The 21,630-nt window shown below is 41.0% G+C and overlaps 1 protein-coding gene and 1 long non-coding RNA gene across 5 annotated transcripts in view; one reads left to right on the forward strand and one right to left on the reverse strand.

Moving 5' to 3' along the window:
- Window positions 1–21,630, reverse strand: part of Ubx (Ultrabithorax) — a 94,274-nt gene that overhangs the window by 64,388 nt on the left and 8,256 nt on the right. For 3 of the 4 annotated variants that reach the window (XM_015171980.3, XM_002053469.4, XM_070206902.1), the window contains exon 2: window positions 18,190–18,240. The exons of the other annotated variant lie outside the window; for it this stretch is intronic. In XM_015171980.3, the coding sequence (XP_015027466.1) occupies window positions 18,190–18,240 (51 nt within the window). The remainder of the gene's footprint in view (window positions 1–18,189; window positions 18,241–21,630) is intronic. 4 annotated transcript variants of the gene reach the window in all.
- LOC138910895 (uncharacterized) lies at window positions 11,484–13,926 on the forward strand. The gene is made up of 4 exons (XR_011416074.1): window positions 11,484–12,182; window positions 12,245–12,446; window positions 12,535–13,618; window positions 13,792–13,926. It is a non-coding gene; the product is annotated as an uncharacterized lncRNA (long non-coding RNA).

Raw genomic sequence — 21,630 nt, forward strand, 5'->3', positions numbered from 1 at the left:
ACATGACTGCCAAAAGTGCGGCGTGCTTTTCATAAATTTGGCCAACTTTACGGCATCCTCTATTTCCTCTATATGCATGTAAATAACCCGGCTAAATCATAATTTCAAGCTTAGCGAACACACAAGAAGGAGCAGCACTTCGCTTCGCCTTGTACCTAATGCTAATCTAATAACTTTAGCTGTCTACAATTTATTTGTCCTAACAGCAGCGCACAAAATTATGCACACAGCACGCCGCAGTACAGTCTCAGTCTCAGTCTCAGTCTCCGTCTTAGCCATAATCCAGGTGCCAGTCACCGTTATGTGCCAGGGAGCAGGCAGTAAGACATTGAAGCGCGTCAGGTGCGCGCATTAAAAGGACTCCCGCCACACCCACTACTAAATTTCGCCTAAAGTTTTAAATAATCGAAAACGACTCGACGCACTTGGCGAAAAGTTGAAACATGCTAAATTTGCATAAATAACAACTAAATGCAACTTGACGCTACGCAAAATGGCGCCAAATGATGAATTGTGACGAGGGCGAGGAGCTAAAGACTTAATAAAGCCATTTTCTAGAGCTCGGGTTCCGAGTACCCAAGCTCAAACGGGAAGAGATTAGTAGGATGTCCTTTATATTATCGATCGATTATAAATAGGCTTGTAGAGCGTATTTAATCTTTTTTATGGAATGTGTACCCATCAAGTATATAGCCATATCCGTCTGTCCGTCTACCCGTTTGTCTGTTTCTAAGCGAATTAGTCTCTCAGTCTTAACGATCGGTCGAAAAGTAAGATCTTGTATGGAAGAATATTCTGTGTTTCTAGATATCTTCATCAAACTTAGCTTAACTATTCTCACATAACTACAATAGGCAAATGTCTACAATAATATAAAATCTTCGGCGTGACGAAGATATCCTTACTCTCTCGTTCTTAATTATATCATTATAAAAAATGTTCATGTATAAAATTCGTATTTAATTCATTTCTACTACCAAGAAATTAACAGACAAATAAATTAAATTAAAAAACAAATTAAAATCTAGGTACCACAGTGAGTGGTGCTTAGCGAGAATTAGTCAAGTTTAGTCGTGTTCACTTTACACTGAGCCTCGTCAAAATAAATATTGAACCGAACTCTAAATAGATTTAGGCTTTTTACACATAATATAAAAGTGACTCCTCCCACACTTCCTCCTCGATCATAAGTAAATATATTTTGATTTGCCATTTAAAATGTATCTTTTATTGACTCTCGCAGGTCGCATACCGTGCGCCCAGTCCCCGCTAGGCGCCCACTTTCATTTGGCGACTGCAGCCCGGCCCCTGGAGCTTGCCCCGTTGCATGCTGGCGTCAAAAATGGGCGTTACATTTGCAGTTGTTGTTGTTGTTTATTGTTGTTGTATTTGTTGAATATTTTATATTTTTTATGCACGTCTGCGCTATTGTATGCAAATAAATCAGCGACGCCGCGTCACATGTCGCATTTCGGTGCAAGAGCTGGGCAGTCGAGAGGGTGTTGGGCGTAACGGGAGGCTGGCGGCTGGTGGCAGGCGGTTGGCGTCCGGAGGCTGTGTTGGCCGCATTGCGCAAAAACATATCTCACACTATTTGTCACACTAGATACTTTTATTTTAAAATAAATTGCAGACTCTTTTGCAAGTTTGTTTGGCCCAATACATTTCCATATTCGGGCCGCAACACCAGGCGATATTTTATAATGAAAATCCTCGCTTGACAAACGATGTGTGTGCATGTGTGTATGTGTCTCTGTGTGTATAAACTGCATGCGCCAAAATGCACACACAATTTTCACATTTTACTAAATTTATCGCATAGTATTCGGGATTTGCGCCAATGAAACAGCAGCCAATAAATAAATTAAATGAATGGCAATGTGCGTCGGTTTTATTTTTTATAACATCACGCAGCCCCCGCTTTTGGCATTACCCCCTGTCAAGGGTTAAATGCTTCATATTTAGCCTGCCCCTTTGACTATATATAAAATTAGCCAAGTCTACGCAACTCCTTCTGCCAAGCATTGGCTATTAGCTAACAATAGTCACCATGCCCAGTCCCATCCGCTCAGCACTCCCCTCAACATTGCTGTGTGCTGCCAAGCGTGAGAGAGTAAAGTCCCTTTTCTGGATTTATTATTTTTACAAGATAAATGCAACATTTTACATTGGAATTTACGGGCGTGTGGCAAATAAAACAACAACAAAAACAAGTGCAACAACAACAGCGACAACAATGACAAAGTCAAATGTCGCCGCACAGTGGAAAGAATGGCATGGGAATGGCTGGAAAATGTATTAAAACTTTTAGGTAACTGTAAAGTTTAAGAATTGCATCAAAAATTTGCGAGCCTTAGTAAATTCATTAAACAATATCCCTTATTAAGATTTGTTCCACAAACTTTAAGCTATACATTTAATTTTTCAACATATTATATTAAATCCCGAATAATGGCATATAGAATTTTTAACATGTGAATTAAAAAGAGAAGTTAAATTTGTTGAAAAACTTAAGCAACCTGAATAAAACACAATCGAATTTTCTATATACATATTTAACTGTTTATAACCCGCGCAAATGAATGATATTTTGTGCCACTGTGCGGCTAGAATAAATTTCACGTGGCAGCGGCAACAACAACAGCCAGCTACCAATTGGCCATTTTCGATAAAGCACATTTAAACAAATGAAAATCCTTTAAACAAGGATAACAGAGAGCGGCCAGCCGGTGCGTCCAGCCAGGAGTTGGGCCATGCTGTGGGTGGATGGAGTACTCACAGACCTGCCCATTTTAACCCCACAAATTCAGCCCGTTGCGGCCCTCCCTTGGACTCACTTGAGTGTGTAATTGTGTATTTATTTGCGTTATTTGACAAAATATCAACAAGCACAATCAATCCTCGGCAGTTGCTGGAGTCGCCAGTCGCCATTTGCCATTTGCCATTTCCCAGTTGCCAGTCGGGAGTCGGGAGTCATGAGCTCTCCGACCCCCCCACTTGCTCTCTGGCTGCGCACTCCAATGGAAATTGCGAATGCTGCCATATGTCTGCTATGGTAGCCGGCAGAGAAATCCATTTAAATTAAAGCTGAGCTGCATTCGAAAAGGCATAAATATCGAGTGGTGAGTGTGAGTATGGGGAAGGGGTTGGGGTTGGATATGTTTGTTGGTGCCTTTGCTAACTTTCAATTTGAGCTGAATTCAAATTTAGCCCCGGCAATAGCCCAGGCCAAAGGCAATAAACTCTATGACTCTTTTTATTTTTCCTTTTTTCTATTTTTATTTTTTGTATGCGCAGCTGAACTTTGGCTCAATTCTCGCACAAATTTAGAGACTGCAGAGTGCAGGCCCAGACTCGCAATTGTATCTTATGCAAATTTACGTAAATTAAACAAAATCTTTGGAAAACAGAAAAATAAGTTTTTGCTATTTATATATATGCAAAACTTGTGTATCGAACTTAAGTTATAAAGCGGCTGCAGCAATCCTAAAGAGTCTCGGTCTTAGCTCAAGTATTTAGCTTTGCTAATAGCCCAGCAGAAAGGGCAAGCGTGAAATATGCATGAAAATAACATGGATGCGCGCATGTGCTTTATATCTTTAAATATTTTTGCTTTCTGGAACCTTTGAGTTTCATTTTTCTAAACCTAACTTTTCCTTTAAAAAATTTTACTTGCTCTATTCCAATCTAACTCTATCTAGTCTAACTCAATCTACTCTAACATTAACTAATTTTGTAGACCCCTAATATATTTTATCGTATTTTTTGTGTCATTTTCTATCTATTATCTTATAAAATCTGGCGTTAAGCTTAGGCTTTTATTACCTGAATTTTTAAATATGCTCACATATTGAGTTTTCCTTAATAAATACTTCTGCGAATTTCCTACTGGGATGTCAGGATAACACACTCTCCTATATGTGTGATATGTGTGTGTGTGTGTGTGTGTGTGTGTGTGTACAATGCGGCAAAGACTTATGGTTTCAGTGCCGGAATTAGAAGCTTTCTGGCTGCATTTGCACCGAACTGCACTTGCTGCTGTTATTGTTGTTGTTGTTGTTGTTGTTGTTGTTGTTGTTGTTGTTGTTGTTATTGCTGTTGTCGTTGGAACATTTGTCGTCCTTGTTGCTGCTGCTGCTGTTACCCCCGCGTCGCCTCTCATCCTCGTTGGCCAAATATATTGCAAATAATTCTCAATATATCGTAAAATGTCTGTTGCTAGTACAGTAAATATGCAAAGCTCGTTTAGCGGTGTAAATAAAGGGTTAGTTAGGTTGGGTAGGGTGTAAGAGAGCGGTGGGCGGGCAAATGGCGTTTTCGAGGGGAGGGAGGCGGGCTGAGCATATCGTTTGGTTCGACTCTTGTTCAATAAGGGCTCTTTTGGCGACATAAAAGACTTAAATAATGTAAAATATTCCATTGACCCGAGCGTTTCAGAGCGAATATTGTTTAAGGCCCATGCACAGCTCAGGTCAACTAATTAGAAGCACAAGTGCTTCTGCTAAAACACAAACACAGACAGTCGCTGATATTGTTATACAGACAGCGAAACATATGGCGCCGAACTAAATTGACGACGGGTCGCACACTTTGACAGTTAATTTTGCAATTGTATTTCAATAACAATAAATTTTGAACGTACGACATGAAATACGAGTGTGTGTGTGTGTGTGTAAATGCTTCACACGCAATGCAGATAGAGCGTGGCCACACCCTTCATTTTGCTGCCTCACTGCGCCCACAATGACCAAAACACATTTGGCGCATACAAATACAAATACAAATAACGCATCTAATTAAATTTTAGCTGCAGTGCACACACGCACACAGTCGTACAGTAGAGCCCCCCTAAAAGGGCAACAACAACTGGTGCTGTGCACTCTCTCTGCATACACATTGATCAATTAACAGACAATATTTTCATTTGTCAATGGGTTAATTTATAAGCAAATCAATGGCGCTGCATTAAGCTCAACCCCTAACCCTTGCCGCGCTACCACCGTGCAGGGATGGAGGGAGCCTGGGTGGGTGTTGGTTGTAAGTGTACATGACATTTGTGCCTCATTTCCTCAATAAGGCGAGCGTGCCGCAGCGCAGCGCAACGAACCAAGCGAACCATATTGTTAATGGTGCAAAATCCGGAGGGCAAACAATCACCACACACACAAATGCAAGCACTCACACACCCCACACAGACACACACACGACGCTGTCGCATGGCCGACAGGTGCTGCAATGGCCGGCTGTCTGCGTTTTGCCCGAGTGCATGAGTGTGTGTGTGTGTGTGTGTGTGTGTGTGTGTGTGTGTGTGTGTGTTGCTGTGGGTCAGCACTCACCCCCTGCAGCAGCTGCTGCCGAGGGTTGCAGACGTATCTGCGCTCTCACTCTCTCTCTCTCGCACGGCCAACGGCTGGCTCTTTGCAACTGTTTCATTCTAGTTGGAATCCCTTGCCCAAGTTCCAGTTGTTGTTGTTGTTGTTGATGTTTGGTGTGTCCTGGCATTCCATGGCAGACAGCCGAGGAATGCCAAAAGTGCATTGCAGCTGTATGGGTACGTGTGTGTGTGCGTTAGTGTTTGTGTGTGTATGGCCTGCAATTGTTTTCAAAGAAGTCCCCGAACCGTGTGCTAAATGTCAAGTTCAAATGCCAAAGTTCTTCAAATGAAATGATGCTTCCCCCCGTTCTCGTTCCTGTTCTGCTTCCTCTCGCTGTTGCTGTTGTTGCTTGCCTTGTTGCAGCGGCAACTTTATGATCTGTGAATTTGTTGCCAATTTGCAGTTGTTGCTTTAACCGTTTAGTTAATTTGGCGAATGAGCGCGTACAACTTTTACTTGGCCCAACATTTTTGGAGAATGCCTAGGTAAGTTTGGGAAAATATTGAGCAAGAATTTGGAGCAGTTAAGTAAGATAAGTTAAAAATATAAAGCTGCACTGCTCGAGGATATGGTGGTTATTGTTATGTATTTTTTACATTGAGAAGAATTGAATAAATTAATTAATTAAACAGATTTTGTAGGTCAAAAAATGGTTTGTAGAGTATATATTCAATAGATTAAATCCTTTATTATAAAATCAATTAGCAGAAGCCCATCTAATGTTAATTTCTTTCAATCAATATCAATTAATAAGATAATAAGAGTAGAGTCTGACCAATCAAGCACATAAAGCTAATACATATTTAGTCACGTGTCGTAAAAATTCATTTTATTTTATTTAATAAATAATTAATAATAAAAATAACAAATCATTATTAATTATTTAATAACTGCCTCAAATAAATGCACATTATATTTCTTATATTTCCTTACGCATCTCGAAATTTTGCATTTTTTATAACGAATCGAAATGTTTTCATTTTTAATTTTTATACCCGGTTAACTAACTTTTCTTAAATGATCCCAGAAAAATATTTGGAGCTGAGAATTTATTCAATTTCCCTTAGGAGTCGCACAGGAACTCTTGTGAGCTTTACAAACTGGAAATAAATGTTTTCTATGTCAGGCTCACAAATAAGTGTGTGCGTATCTTATTCACACATACGCACACAGATACATAGCATGTATGCGTGTATGTGTGTGTTTGTATTTGTAGTACGCTTGTATTTGTGTCTCTTCTAGTTGGGCGCGTGTGTTAAGCTTCACTTGAATGTGATTTATGTGATCCGTTTCAAATTTATTGCCCCAAGTTTTGTTTGTACACACACAGCGTGTGTGTGTGCAAAGCTTTCATTGTAGAATTACCGCGTGGTTCGTTGCGCTACCCATGTTGCTACTAATGTTGTTGTTGTTGCAGCTTTTGTTGTTGCTGTCGCTGCAATTGTTGTCGTTGTCGCTGTTGTTGTTGTTGTTGTTGTTGTTGTTGTCACTGCGCCCAGCAACTGCCAAGTGACACAAACAAACGAAAGTACAAAAACAAAAATATGTAAAGAAAATACCAAGGAACGGCACAAGCCCCTTGACAACAATGGTCTTCGAAAGGGAAGTTCTGGGCAGGGCTGGTGTGTGAGTTTGAGGGGGTGGGGAGGGGGGCTACCTAAAGCAGCACCAATTGCAGTTGCAATTCTTTGGCTCTGCAGTTGATGGCCTTATGTGGGCCATGGCATTAAATGATTGAATTGCCAACTCTATATCATTTGGCCTCCCCTTGCCCACTTTGCTGGCACAAGATAGCGCTGCACTAGCGCCTACTTAGACCTCGATTCAGTTCTAACAATTGGACTCCTCCCCTCTCCAAATCTCTATGAAGTAGCTACAGCTGCTTGCCTGGCGTTTAAATGGCAGAACGTGACGAGCATTGGTAAGGGACACTTGGTTCTCATTGCCTTAGTTGTCAGGTGGAGCTCAGAGTCGCCCCCGCCCGTGCCACGCCTGGCACATGCTTAATAAAGTTATGAAATTGCAATGCGTGCGTTGAGTTTTGCAACTTTAAGAGACATTTGTGTGACAGACATGCGCGCGTGCATCCGTGAGACCGTTTTCGTGTCACGTGCAACTGTCAGAAGTTGTTGCACACGAGGGGGGTGGGATTACATGGGGGTACAGGCAGATGCATATTGCACACAATGGAAAAAAGCGGACAATCGGCGCGTTGTTTTAAAAATGTTTCAGTATAGAAAGGAGTTTTGGGAATACCTGGAATATGCCTTGGTTATTGTTGGATTTGATTTTTGACAAATATGACTTATTTTTTTTGTTAAAATTAATTATTTTCTTGTCCAAATATTTCATTTCTTATTCAAGATATTTATGCCTTATTTATATTTATTTTCCTCGATTATTATTAAGATAATTTTTAAAAGTTTCCAGACAGAATGTTTTTTTCGGAAATACCTGTAATATGGCGCCCTCGTTTTTATTTTATTTATTAATTTTGATTGTATTTTATATTTTCCGTATTCGGGAATATTTTTTATTAAATCAAACGTTTTTTATAAAGAACACATACAATATTTTCTACATAAATTATAAATTGATATTAAAATTTATTTTTGCAGATTGGCAGATTACATTTTTTTGATTGAAGAAAATATTTCATTCATTGTTTGTTTCCGCCATTCCACTGTCACTTTTCTGGCCGAGTTTTCTTTGCGGTATACGCAAATGTTTTCAATGCGAAGGTCAAGTGATTTGTTTATGAGCCCGGGACGCGCAACGGTTAGCAATTTGTTGTGACATGTGTAAGCGGCACGCCAGCAACAGCAACAGCAACGGCAACGGAACAGCAACAGCGACAACAACAACTCATTAACCCATGCTGAACTCTGAAGCCAGAATCAAGCGACCAACCAGCCAACCAACATCTGTAAGCAGCAGAGATTGTACGGACATGGGGAACGAGGGGCGTGAACAGGAACCAACTGACAGCTACAAAATTGAGTTAGTTAACAGTTTTATACGCAGGCGCGCAGATTTTGCGTGTTGTGTGCGGAATGCAGCCAACTGAGAGATGGCCAAACGAAATTGAAGACGGTCGACGGGACAGATAACACCCAAGTCTCCAAGTCCCCAAGTCCCCAAGTCGCCAAGACCCGCGCCCGTGCCCGAGACCAAGACCGAGTCCCAGCTCCAGTCAACAAAGCAACCAAGTGACACTCACAAAATCTGACAGAGGCAGCGGCTTTAGACGCTTCTCATTGTTGTTGCTGGTGTTGGGGCTGAGTGACTATCGCGCATGCGCAGCCGTTTTGCTTTATTACAAGAAGACGGAGACGAGGACGAAGCTGGACATTGGGCGCTGGGTACTGGGCACTGGGCAGGCGTGTGCAGGCGCGCCAAGTGACACATGAAAACGAAATGAAAATGACAGTGGCAAGTGACAGCATCGCCATCAGAGGCAGACGTTGCCATAGACCCAATGACACTAGCTTCAATTGTGATTAAAATATTAAAATATGAAAAAACAGTGCATTGTTGGTAAGAGCAAAACATCGTAGTATCAAATTGTATTTCATTTTTGTACTAATTTTCTTTAAGAAGGCGAGCTTTGAAAGTAGCCATTAAGCTTTTATCAGCTTATAAAGATGATGTTAAGCTTTAATGAGCTTTCAACGCTTTTTTAACAGATATTGATTTATGCTGTGAAAAAACAAAAGTGGATGGAAAAAACTTTTGGCATAACAAGTTGGAAAAATAGGGACAATTTAAAAGACATGACTATTGCAGAAAGCTTGCCCTTAGATCCACTGAATGCAAGGGCAACATGTAATTACCCATACATATTTGACTACCTGTACAGCTAAAGTATATATTTTTCGCTGCACTAAAACATTGCCGCTTTCAGCTCGTGTCATTGTGGCCTTAAGCTGACTGCAACTGCGACTTGACCATTGTAATTTCATTTGTAATTAGCTGAATGCGGCATGAGTCGCTTCTCAAATGGCACAGTGGGTCGAAGTGTTGCCAAGTGCCGAAAAAAGTGTTGCTGCTGCCGCTGCTGTTGCCGCTTGGTTGTTGCTGCCTGAGTTTTGGTGCGACATTTTGGTGCGCCGTATGCCATATTTTATTTCCATTGCCAAAAGTGTCATGTTACAGAGATTTATGTGCCCTGTCACCACGGACGACGATGCTGCTGCCTTTTGAGCCATGTTTCTTGTTGTTCTTGTTGCCGTTGCTGTTGCTGGGCAGTTAAGTGTAAGTGTGTGCGTGTAAAAGTGTATGTGTGAGTGTGTTCACGCCCAAAATGTTGTCATGTTTTGTGACGTAGAGAGAATTTTTATATGTATAAATAAAAATGTGTTGTCTACCAATTCAAATGCACGATAAGCAACAGCAGCAGCAACTCGAAAATGCCTGACTCTCTGTTAGTTATCAGCACAAATACACTCACGCACACACGCACACACACACGCACACACACACGCATATACGCACACACTTAGTCAGGCATCCAATCAGTGATTTATGCCTGACCAATTTCATTGGAAAGTGTTGCGGGAAACTTTAACCGCTTGGTTCTAGTCGCACTCTGTTACCTGTTTCACAGAGGCCCAGAGCCTCGGAGACTGCTGACACTTTCTTTTTCTTTCACTTCATTTGCAACAGCAGCAACAACAACAATGAGAACAACAGCAACATCAGCAGCAGCAATTGGCGCCAGAGGCAACCGCTTCGTTTCGGTTCTGTTTGGGTTGGGCTTGGGCTCAGGTGTCAATACACTCGCATTTGGTAGCCGCAGAGGCGGCCATTGAACATGCCCATGTCCATACCCCGATCCCTATCCCTATCCCGATCCCGATTCCAATGCAATTCCCAATGCCCAAGTCAGAGCTGACAATGACATATTTGGCTGGCACTTTCATCGCACGTCCATGTTAATATGCTCAAGATTTATTGCCTCTCGGCTCTCGGTGACAAAGGAAATGGCATTGCATGTCAGCTGTTATTGTAGTTGCTGTACTAGTTGTTGTTGTTTTAGTTGTTGCCCATGTGGGCACCATTTTGTTGTTGCTGTGGAAAGTTGCATAATTTTTATGGGCTCTCGTTAATAGATCATCAATTGAGATTGGAAACCATTTCGATAAGCTGTGGTAGGTCGCATACGAATTCGTTTGAATTTCGGAAAACGTTTAGGAATGTGGTTTCAATGGTGGTTGCTGACAGAAAATTAAAAACCAAGTGAATGGAATTATATTGAAGTTGAATTTCAGATTGCATTTTAAATTCAATAAGGGAAAACGATGTTAATTGCATGTCTCATGAACATTGGAGTCTTCAAATTACCAACTGAATAGCAATCAACCAATATAAAAAACCAATTGAAATATAAAATCGGAGAAGAGGGATTTCAAAAAACCCTAAGAATTGTATTAAACTAATTTTCCCTTCAACCATCCTTGGCATTTCATTCCTTTAGTCTAAAAAATCTAAATAAATAAAAGACAACACAGTTTTAATATAACTTCGACGAATAATAAATAAATACATATGCTTCAATTTGATACATACCAAAAAAAAAAAGCATTTGCAAATTAATTTTAATAAAATTACTTGATCTCAAGAATGTTTTTTGAAATCGCCTTAAAAGCTGAATGCCACAAAATTCACTTAAGAACTGATAAGTCTAGCTAAGAATTCAAATTTGAAGATCCAGGTGTGTTCTGCGGCCTGTATAACACTTTTACCTGGCTGCTATAATTCATTTCGACCTGCCTTCTAACATCAAACGCAACTCCAAGTAGAGCCATCCACAACGAACACGAGTTCTGAATATCGTTTACGATCAACGAGAGTCCAACTAGCCAACAAAGTGTTCCAATTCGAATAATAAAAGGTGAGATTCATTCAGACGCAACGCTGAGCGCACATATTATTAAAAGAAAACCGGCTGTGGCTGAGCAAAAAGATGATCAATCACCTCACAAAGAGAGAGAGAGAGAGAGAGAGAGAGAGAGAGCGCGCGAAAGAGAGAGAGAGAGAGAGGGCAGCAACTGAGAGCATACCTCTGCTCTGAGCAAGCCGATCTGATCGCGCTCAGGTGACGTTTGTTTTGTGTAGTTTTCATATTCTATTTTCCAATTTACCTGCTGTGCCTGAAATTCAAAATGGGCTCACACAAATACAGAAACAAACAGTTGCAGATACAATTACAGATACACAGGTTGAGTTGCAGTTACGATTTGACTGATGGCCTCTGCACTTGGCTGGCGGACATGGTGGTGACATGACGTGTGAGTCGCCTGCTTTGCGATCCACGATCCGCGATCAGCTGATCGCCATGATGGCCGCGACCCAAAGCAGGTTTCAGTCTGGCTCGTTATTAATCATTAGCACGCACATGGAGCAGGGCAGCAGAGCGAGAGAGAGAGAGAGAGAGAGGGAGCGCGCGTGAAAGAGCACGTGAAACATTTGAAATTTGAAAACATTTTGATTTTGAGCTGTAAATTTATGGGCAAAGCAGAAGCCGACGGTTGCCACTGGGCGACATGCACAAAAGTCATTTATTTATTTCATTTGACCTAGAAATTTTGGCGAGCAGTAGCTGCGATACGTATCTGCAAGATACATATAAGCACACTAAAAAGTAAAAAATAAACAGACGCACGCACTTCCGCTGCCAAGGGGCCGCACCGCAGAGCCAAACCTGAAGCCTGAACCCATAAATTATCTGCACCACGTTCTACTTCAACTCCCTTCCAGCCTGAGCCCGAACTGAGCTTCAGCTCGCAGTTGCCCAGCAAATCATAAGTAAATTTGTTCAAAGCAAAATCCACAGCAAACCGAAAGTTTACAATCGCAACCTTTTGCAGAATTCCTTCATTTGCCAGCTGACCGTCGAACGAGAACGTGAACTGATCCGGCTACCAACTCACAGCTATTGGCAGGGCCTATCGCAATCGCTATCAAGCGGAGGCCCCAGCGTCAGATGCAGATTCCGTTTCGGTTTCGGTTTTTGTTTACCGCCGGCATTTCGCAAACCGCTCGCGCTTCTATCTGTGTGTGTATGTGTTGGTGTGTGTGTAAATATTTTGATGTGGAGCAAATTGCTTTTTGGCGGTTAATAAATTTTCAAATTAATTGACTAATTGCATACCTACAGCGTCGACCAATGAGGCAAAAAAAAAATGCAAAAGATACAAAAACAACAAAAACGATGAAGAAAAAAGTATCTTAAGCTGTGCTGCAAGTGATTTCGTCGCTGATTTCTTGTCGACATCGTGAGTTCACTTAGCAAATAATTCTTTGCCCCAGTCTCTATGGATTACTTGCCGTAATTGTGGCTCTAATGTCACAATTGCCGGTTGCAGTGATATAAAAAACAAATGGCCGCAAGTTCCATAACATTTACAACGTTCCGCAAATGTAAAGTGGGTGTGTCCCCGCCTAAAGATACTCGGATAATACGAGTAGTACAAGTGCAACCTTTCATTAGCAGCCGTAAACAAATGAAGCGAATGAAACGAATGAAGCAAAGTAAATAAACGTGGACTCTGGCCTCTACACTACAATTACAAAATTATCATTGGTTTAGAAGTATTCATAATTTTTAATACTCTTAATGGAAGCGCTGAACTCCCGAGTGCTGGCCACATTGACTGATGTAATGAGCCATAAAAGACAATTCCAGTCCCAGGAGCATGACTTAATTGAATATCTAATTGATAACAAATTGTTTGGAGCAAGATTGATTAGATTGTGGAAATTCGAAAACTTCTATTAATATATGAATATTTGAGCATAGATCAGGGTTGGAATGAAAATGCTAAGCACAATTCCATTCATGTTAATAATCTATATATAAAACTGGTTGCACCGGCTGATTGAATGACTGACTGACAACGGATGGCCCATACCGCAAGAGCCTTCAAACTGATTTGCTGACAGAAGTTAACTTAACTGATATAAGGGCTTAAGATTTTTAAATATGCCACATTATATAAAGGAATTACGAATGCAAATATGTTCTATTACCAGAGGAGCAGATTTACCACCCGCTGGTCTGCAAGAACAACATTGCTCTACTCTGCCAATCTTAAGTATTTAAGATTTACAGATTACAATCTAATCACTATAGAATACTCTCTTTTTCTTTACCTTTTTTCCATAATTTTAATTATCTTTTTATTCGATTTTTTATTTTCTTGATGTGTCCTACTCGATTCTCGTGATTCTCATGAATGCAGGTAAGACTTACAGTGTAGAAATCTAATTAAATGTATCTCTGCTCATGTTCACATTCAATTTACTTTCCTGCAGTCGCTTTTCCCGTTTTCTTAAGTGATGTGTATGTTTCAAAGTCTACCTTTTCCAAAAAATACATGTATTAATAATACAAGTTTAAAAAATTTGTTCTTAGTAAAAAGTAAGTCTGGCTTTAAAAATTGCCAAATAATTGGAGTGCCTTCCACTCTTCCTGCACATTTGGATATGGGATATAAATATAATATTATTTCTTTAATATTTGCTTTTCTTGAAATATCAAATAAATGGCCACCTTCACTATTGGCATCAATAAACTGTGATTTTCAGCACCATTAGATACCAACCACAAGTTATCATTTATGGCAAACTGTCTTATAACAACATTAATAGAAATTTTACACAATCCGCCCACTAGACGTTGGTCCTATTGTTCATTACAGCAATGAAGCCAAAATTACTAATTCATTAATTGAAACCTGGTGGTTAGCTCCAGCTGTCGTTGTCCACTGCCATATGTGGCACCCTTCTATTGGCTGCCCTCTCACCTGCTTTCTCTCTCTCTTTCTCATCTTGTTCATTCACGTGCTGCAGATGCCAACGGGAAAAACGAAAGTGCCGTGTGCCATTTTATGAAGTGTTTCTGTGTCAGTTTGCTGTTCGAGGTCCAGGACAACACTTACGCTTGCCGAACTACAAAATGCTCCCCAGTTAATAATTTCGAAGTGTCTGTGTGTAGAATCAAATGTAGCACGTTGATGGTGCATGCGTATCTGTAAGATACTTTAGTTGAATTCTGTTCGGCATTGATGCTTGCGATGATTTTGATGATGATGATGATGATGATGATGGGCTTGTTGATTTGCTGTTTGTTTTATGAGGGTCTCCGTCTCTCGTGTCAGGGTATAAATTACTCGTTATTCAAAGCTCAATCAAATGAATGGATAAACCTTTGAGTTGTCCATGCACTTGTTGAGATCGTAGAGCATTATTTATGTATAAACGTGCCGCAATAGTCTCTGTGTTACACAGCACTCTCTAGCTCTTTTCCTCTCTCTAGCTATCTCTCCCCCTCAATTGCTTCTGCTGAAACGTTTTATGTAAGCTTCACTTTATACGGGGTTTTTTGTTAACCTGCGCCAAAGCATATGTGAAATTTTTGCACTTTGGCCGCATTTACACTTTGCAGATTCTTTTTTGTGGATCTATTTTTTTGGCGACTGTTGGGACGGACATTTGTCCGTATTGCAGGTGCAGGTAGCTTCGCGGCAGCCTCGTTTGTTGTTTGTTTGTCTGGCCGCTTGTAATGTCTATGAATATGAATTATGGAAATTGCACAACAACAGCCAACGCAAAGCGCCTGACAAGGACAACAGCCAACAATCTCACAGGACACAGGATACAATTACAGTCGCAGTCGCAGTCGCAGTTACAGCGACAGTCAGTTACATTTACAGTAACAGTCACGAGTATTCGTTGTTCATCGATGCGTTTTTTTTTTTTTGTTATTTTGGGTGAGATTTTTATACGGGTCGTTGGTACAGTGACCAAATTATTGGCGCCAGAGAACTGGTCCAGCATTAAAGATGCATGAATTTAATAGTTAAATTGCAGCTCAGATTTTAAAATGTCTTGAAATCGCATAAATTCTGTTAACAAGGCAGCAGCAAATAAAATTAAATAACCAAAATTACGAAATTATACGAAAAGCGGTATTTGCACGGCCCGCGGTCACGCCCCCGCCACATTTGCCCAGTCACTCGACATTTACATTTAATGCTTGCAAATTTAACAAATAATATTCAATTAACAATTTGAATATGAATTTATTACAGGGGCCAGTCCGAACGGAGGCCGGCCCGCTTTCAAAGTGGTAACAAGTTCGAGACATCGACGATGTGTGTGCGCCGCAGAGGGTTAACTGTGTGTCGGGCGGAAAGGCAGTAAGCAGTGAGGGGTGGGTAACGAGTTGCTGGCCAAGTGGCCGACTTGTTTACCCTGCCAGTGGCAACGGCTGCCGAAGACGAACTGCGGCAACGAAACGAAAACAAAAAAAAAACAACAACAACTGAAAAGTTATGTGAAAAAGGTGGGAAAATGCAAGCATTGTTAGTCTTAAGTTGAGCAGCAGCAGCAGCAACAACTATAACAACAGCAGCAGCAGCAGCAGCGACAGCAATAGCAGAGCTTAAAGGTAACGATGCATGCAACATTGACGCTGACTCTGCCGCTGCCGCTGCCTTTGCCGTGGCCGCTGCTGCTGACGGAAGCCGCGCAGGAAGCACAAGGAGCACGAGCACAATTCCTGGCGGCCGCACATTTCAATAATTATTAACTGCAACATGCAACATGGAGCAGCCGCAACACACGCACACCACACACCATGGCCATGTGCTACGTGCAACGTGCAACATGCAGCACAGTAGCTGCCGCCACAATTCGAACGCGATTCTGGACCTCGGTCGCGGCCGCGCCTGCAATTATCAAAACTTGTCCAAATTGACATTTTTTGTATTTTTGTTGCGGCTGCCTCTGTTGTTGTTGTCGTTGTTGCAGTTGTTGTTGTTGTTGTTATTGTTGTTGTCAGGCGAACCGCGACGTATTCTGGAATAGGGTGTGCAACGGGGAGCACGGCCATTGGCATTTGGCACGTTTTGGATTTTGAAATGCAAACACGGCATTTAATTCTATTAAGCCCGCAATTTAATTATCTCTTTGGGGGAAAATGTCATGTTCAATGTCAGCAGCATTGCGAATGACGGCCCCGCCCACCAAATGGATGCAGCCCCAACCCCACAACCTTCCCCTTGCCTCTAGTTGCGTTTAGTTTGCGCCAACTGTTGGGGTTTGAGCTCTGTTTTTGTGCTGTTGAAATGAGTGAGAAATGACAGCGAAATTATGAGATTTTACCTGCGCGGCACAAAATGATTATCATTATTATAGGTTGTATTAGGCGGGTAAAAGGTGGGCTTTGTTGTCATATATACCATATGCTATATAGATTATATCATATTATGTTCCTTTTTCTATGTATAAGTTAAGGAAATAACATTTAATCAAATAATTAAATAAATGGAAATCAAGATCCAAGAGTATTTGCAAGTTCTCGTTGAAGTCAACAACAGAAATCAACTATTTAGTAAGAATCTTATCAAGAAGATTATAAAGCATTAATGATTCTGAAAGTAACCAGACAATCTGTAACATGAACTGAAATTAATATCTAAACACATTTTTGTGATTGAAAAGACTTTAACATTTATGTAACTCTTCTTTCTATCATTCTATGTATTGACAGTTCAGTCTAGCTATTGGTCTCATCTTATAATATACTTCAATATACAATAAATCATATTAAAAGATAACGAAATTCATATTATTTAGAGTAAACTTAATTGGGGATCGTTTCGCTGAGCCAACCTTATAATACTCACTCACTTTGGCAAAGTGGTAGCTCTCTGCGGTGGCACCTAGTTGCCAGCTCCAATCTATATCTCGCATCTTATCCCAACTTTAGCCAATTGCCAAGTGCCAAAAGTACTGCCCACCGCACTGAGGATGACCGCGGCCAGGAATGCCGTGGAGCATCTCTAGAGATTCAAACACTCACGCTTGGACTAGCTGCCCACTTGTTGCGTCTGTGCCAATATTTAGCTACTGCTTTGCACGAGATAATCAATTGAATATAGTCAATAATAAGCAGAGGCAGAGTGGAGCCTCGATCTAGGGGAAGAGTGACGTGTAGGTTGGGTTTGGATCTTTGCTGGCAAAGTCTGGGTGGCGCGTCTCGGCAATTTTGCGCCTCAATTCATGCCTTGCGCCGGCTTGATTCATGTAATTTGAGTGGCTGATCAGTCTGGCGGCATTTCAGTTTCGCAATTGCTCAGTTGCCCTGTGTCTCAGTCTGTCAGACGGGCAATCTGTGCGTGTAATTGGATTTTAAGAAGTAGCTGCTTGAAGTCGACGTCGACGACGACGACGCGCTGATTGATAACCTCGTAACGCGAAGGCTCCACCAAGCAACTGGCTCAAAATTAAACGCCTCCAGTGGCTCTGGGCCACAGAAGTCGCCGCTTGCCGATAGCAGAGGCAGGCAGAGCAGTGGCTGAGCGTTGTGGCCGCAGTGCGAGCCACTTGCGACGTGTGGCTGGTGGCTGCTACTTGACTCTGTTTAATGTTAACATTAATTGCGCTGACGTTGCGTGTTGCCAAGCCGCATTTGGCCTAATCAGCTGGCAGGCGGCTTGGAGCTGACTAATCAATCATTTCCACGCGGTCTGGGGCTGGCGCATTTGAGTTAACGTTTGACGCCCCTAAGTTACAAGAGAAGATTCTCAGCTCTTTTTCCTCTCTGACGCCTTCAATTTTGCTTTGCCAATGTCTACGCTGGGGAGTATGTAGCACCAACACCTTTTGCTAGTTTCTAACTAATTCTAATTTCTAATATTAGTAGACAACTCTACAATATTCTAAGCTGGATTTTAACCAGTTTCGTTGCGCTAATGCAAACTAAAATAAAAATATAAAAGAAATAAAAATGTGGAAATTTTCTTACCCATGTCTGTTGATATGCCGCCGTATTGTGTTAAATCAGATCTTATCTTACCTGAAAATGCAGAAGACCAGAGAAGAGAAACGTTTAAAAAATGCTAAAAAATTGTTGACTCTCCACCAGCTCCACGCCACAGCAGCCGCTTGGCGAGACGCAGGGGGAGAGCGATGCATGAGGTATTAATGCTTAAGCAGCCCCACGTGTGGTGGGGCCACTTCTGTAAATTGAAACTAAGCTTTCTTGTTGTTATTGTTGTTTGTACCATAACGCAGCAAATTGCTAGACTATTAAAGGGGGTGGAGGGATTTACGAGAAGCGTAAGCCAAGTACACTCTGCACAGTAGCCGATTAGGTACACGTTCGTTTGATCTTTCACCTAGGCAACTGATCACATAGGAAGTGTAAGGCAACACTTTTGGTTTAACTTGTGGAATCAGCTGCGATTGGGACTTAAGAAACAAGCTTGATAAACAGTTTGCAGTTTGATAGTCTTTGATCTAAGTCAATTTTGCCGCATACCCATTTTCCACATGTTACTGTCCAAAACAATTATATATTTTATTCTATTTTTATTTATATTTATAGAAATATCAATATTAGGGTTTTGTTTTGCACAGCACAACACGGTCCAAAATAGAGAAGTTTTAAATTATTCGCAATTGTTTATTGATAGAAGCTTTGGAATCTCAATAACTAAACATTCTTTTTTTTTTCGGAAAATGTGGTTAAGCTGTGATTATATTTCTGATGGAAGCATGTCCTCTATCGAATAGGTTTTAGTTTAAAGTTACAATTGATAAAATTGTTTTACTGTATTCTGACTTTAGATGAAAAGCACGCGAAAAAGAGTTCTCAATTACAAGGCCTGTGCGTACCCATTTCTGCATTCAATTTATATTTACGTTATGGCTCATTGGAATATTTTTGTATATATATATATATATATATGTCAATCTATCAATCAAATAACTAAAGCTAATCCCACTTTTAAGATCACTTGGAATTTCGTCTGGCGCTACAAGAGCCCTTAGAGCTCCCTTACGTCCTGACCAAGCCCTGCCCGCTACTCCCCTTCAACTAGACGGTGCCTCTTTCTCTGTCTCTGTCTCTGCTTCTGTCTTGTATTTCTATTTTATACTTTTTCTCACAATTTTTAGCGCCGTTTGTTTGTTTATGCCGTGAAAGTGCAAAATGTAAACAATCAAAATGCCAACGCGCCCAAAAGTAGTCGGGTTGGGCGGGTGGTCGTAGTAGGGGCTGGGGGTGTGGAGTCATTGAAGGTGGCACAGCAAAAAGGTAAAGTATAAAAATATGATTTAATGGCAGCGATAAAACACGTGTGTATTTAAATATGCGCGCCTGGCGCCTGAGTAAACGTAATTTCCAGCTGAAGAGCACACAGTGAGCGAGGAAGACACCACTAGAGCAGGAGAGTGAGAGAGAAAGAGAGAGAGGGAGGGACGGAGGGAGAGTAGTAAGCCCAGACGGACATCCAGATGCAGACTGCAGACATAGCACCCAAAAAAGAAAACAACAAAGAAAAATATTAAATTAAAAATAAAAGGAAACACAACTATGTGCGGAGTGTGGGGGGCCCGACTGCAAACAGGGGCGCCAACTAAGAGTAAACGGAAAATTTGACAAACGCTTTTTTTTGCAGCAGTAGCAATGAAAATTATGAAAATTGTTACGGGGAAGAGTGACAGAGAAAGCAGAGGGGCAAAAAGGCAGCCACTTTAGACAAATTCAAACAAATGGTTGGCGGCTCGCCGGCAGACAGGAGTCTGGGGGATGGGGGTGTTTATAAGCGACGTGCGCGTCGAAAAATTAAACATTAAGTTTGCGGTTAGAACTGGCAACCAGTTCGTCAAGTGCAGCAGCCAGCTTCAAGCGCCCCGGAGGCATGCCGTAAACCATCTGGCTGCTGGGTGTTTGTGATTTCACACCTTTTTGAAGGCGCATTTAGCTGATTTTTATGACTTTTTAAAGCGGAGCACGCTCTCGACAAATACCCGGCCGCATAAATGAGCTGGCTAGCCAGAGAGACAAAGAGGGAGAGGGAGAGAGCGTGAGCTAGAGAAATAGAGTGCAGAAAGAGCGCGCATTTGTTTGCACTTTGTCTGCAAGTTCTTTTCGTTTTTATTGCCCCATCAATGGCGCTGATAAAAATCTTAATTGCCGACCCAAATAAATAGACGGTACGTCGAGCACATGTCAGCCAGAGAATATGCCATATAATACCATATCATACCGAAGCAGTAGCTCTCCAAATTTTAAAGATATAAGCAACTATTTGGTTGACTTGAAGACTCGCCCTTCACTTTCATGGGGGAAAAACTCGTTAGCTATTTAGCATAAACACTTTCCAGCCAAGCGACAAGTTTGACCAGCAACTGATAAGAACTGAAACAACAACAGCAACAACAAGAAGAGGCAAAGAAGTTGCAACGAAAGAAGTCATTAAGGAAACATTAAATTGACATTAATGTGGCAAGGCGGAGACAGAGGCTCCTACTGGTCAGGCGCCGAAAAGGGAAGCGAAGGCTGGGACACGTTGCTCGCCCCAGCGATGGGTTTTTAGGGGCAACATCTTTGAGTTCAATGTACGGCAGTAAATCAAAATAGTTGGTCTATTATTCATGTTTGCCAAAAATCGCATATACCACATCGATTCGCTTTTACAAAATATTTAAACTGGTATAACAGTTACCCAGTTTTGCATGGGGCACTCGTAAATCACAGCATCACAGACTTGGTAAACATGGAAGGCTACTGTTCAAGTTAAGAGAAAGAGTGAGAATGGGTCAAGAGAAATGAGCCGAATGGTCGCTAGTCAAATGCTCTAACCCAATATGCTAACTTAAGATATTAAGAATTACTTTATATTATTATTATATAAATAACATTATAATGAATAGAGAAACTTTTCTCAAATCGAATAACTGCGTTTAATTTCTGCATCGCAATTTGCCAACCGAACCAAATTTCACATATTTTAATAAAATGATGATAAATCCAGAATTTATAAAACATTAATTTGGTACAGATTCAACAATTCAACCACTACTGTGCTCGTGTTTTCTCAAAGCTTGAACGAACCTTAATATATTACCATATTAACCATGCCAGCTGTTACTGGTTTAGGATAAAATATTTCACAAATGAAATACTTTAATTTATGCCACAGGCAAATATGGAATATTCACTTGGCTAAACACAACATACAATCTAATGTGATCTGCAACCCTTTACAAATATTCAAAGTATACCCAGCTCTTTTTAACATTAGATAATGTATGTTTGTATGAGTGTGAGTGTGAGTGTGTGTGTTTGCCACTAACTAGTCAACTTGTACTAAATCTCACATAGTTTTGGTCTCTTGGTCTAGTGCCTCTAGTTGTAGTCAATGCATAATTGTGAACCTATAAATCTTTGTCTCTTTTG

The sequence above is a fragment of the Drosophila virilis genome, chromosome 2, assembly GCF_030788295.1.
Source record: "Drosophila virilis strain 15010-1051.87 chromosome 2, Dvir_AGI_RSII-ME, whole genome shotgun sequence".
In the NCBI taxonomy this organism is placed as follows: Eukaryota; Metazoa; Arthropoda; class Insecta; order Diptera; family Drosophilidae; genus Drosophila; species Drosophila virilis.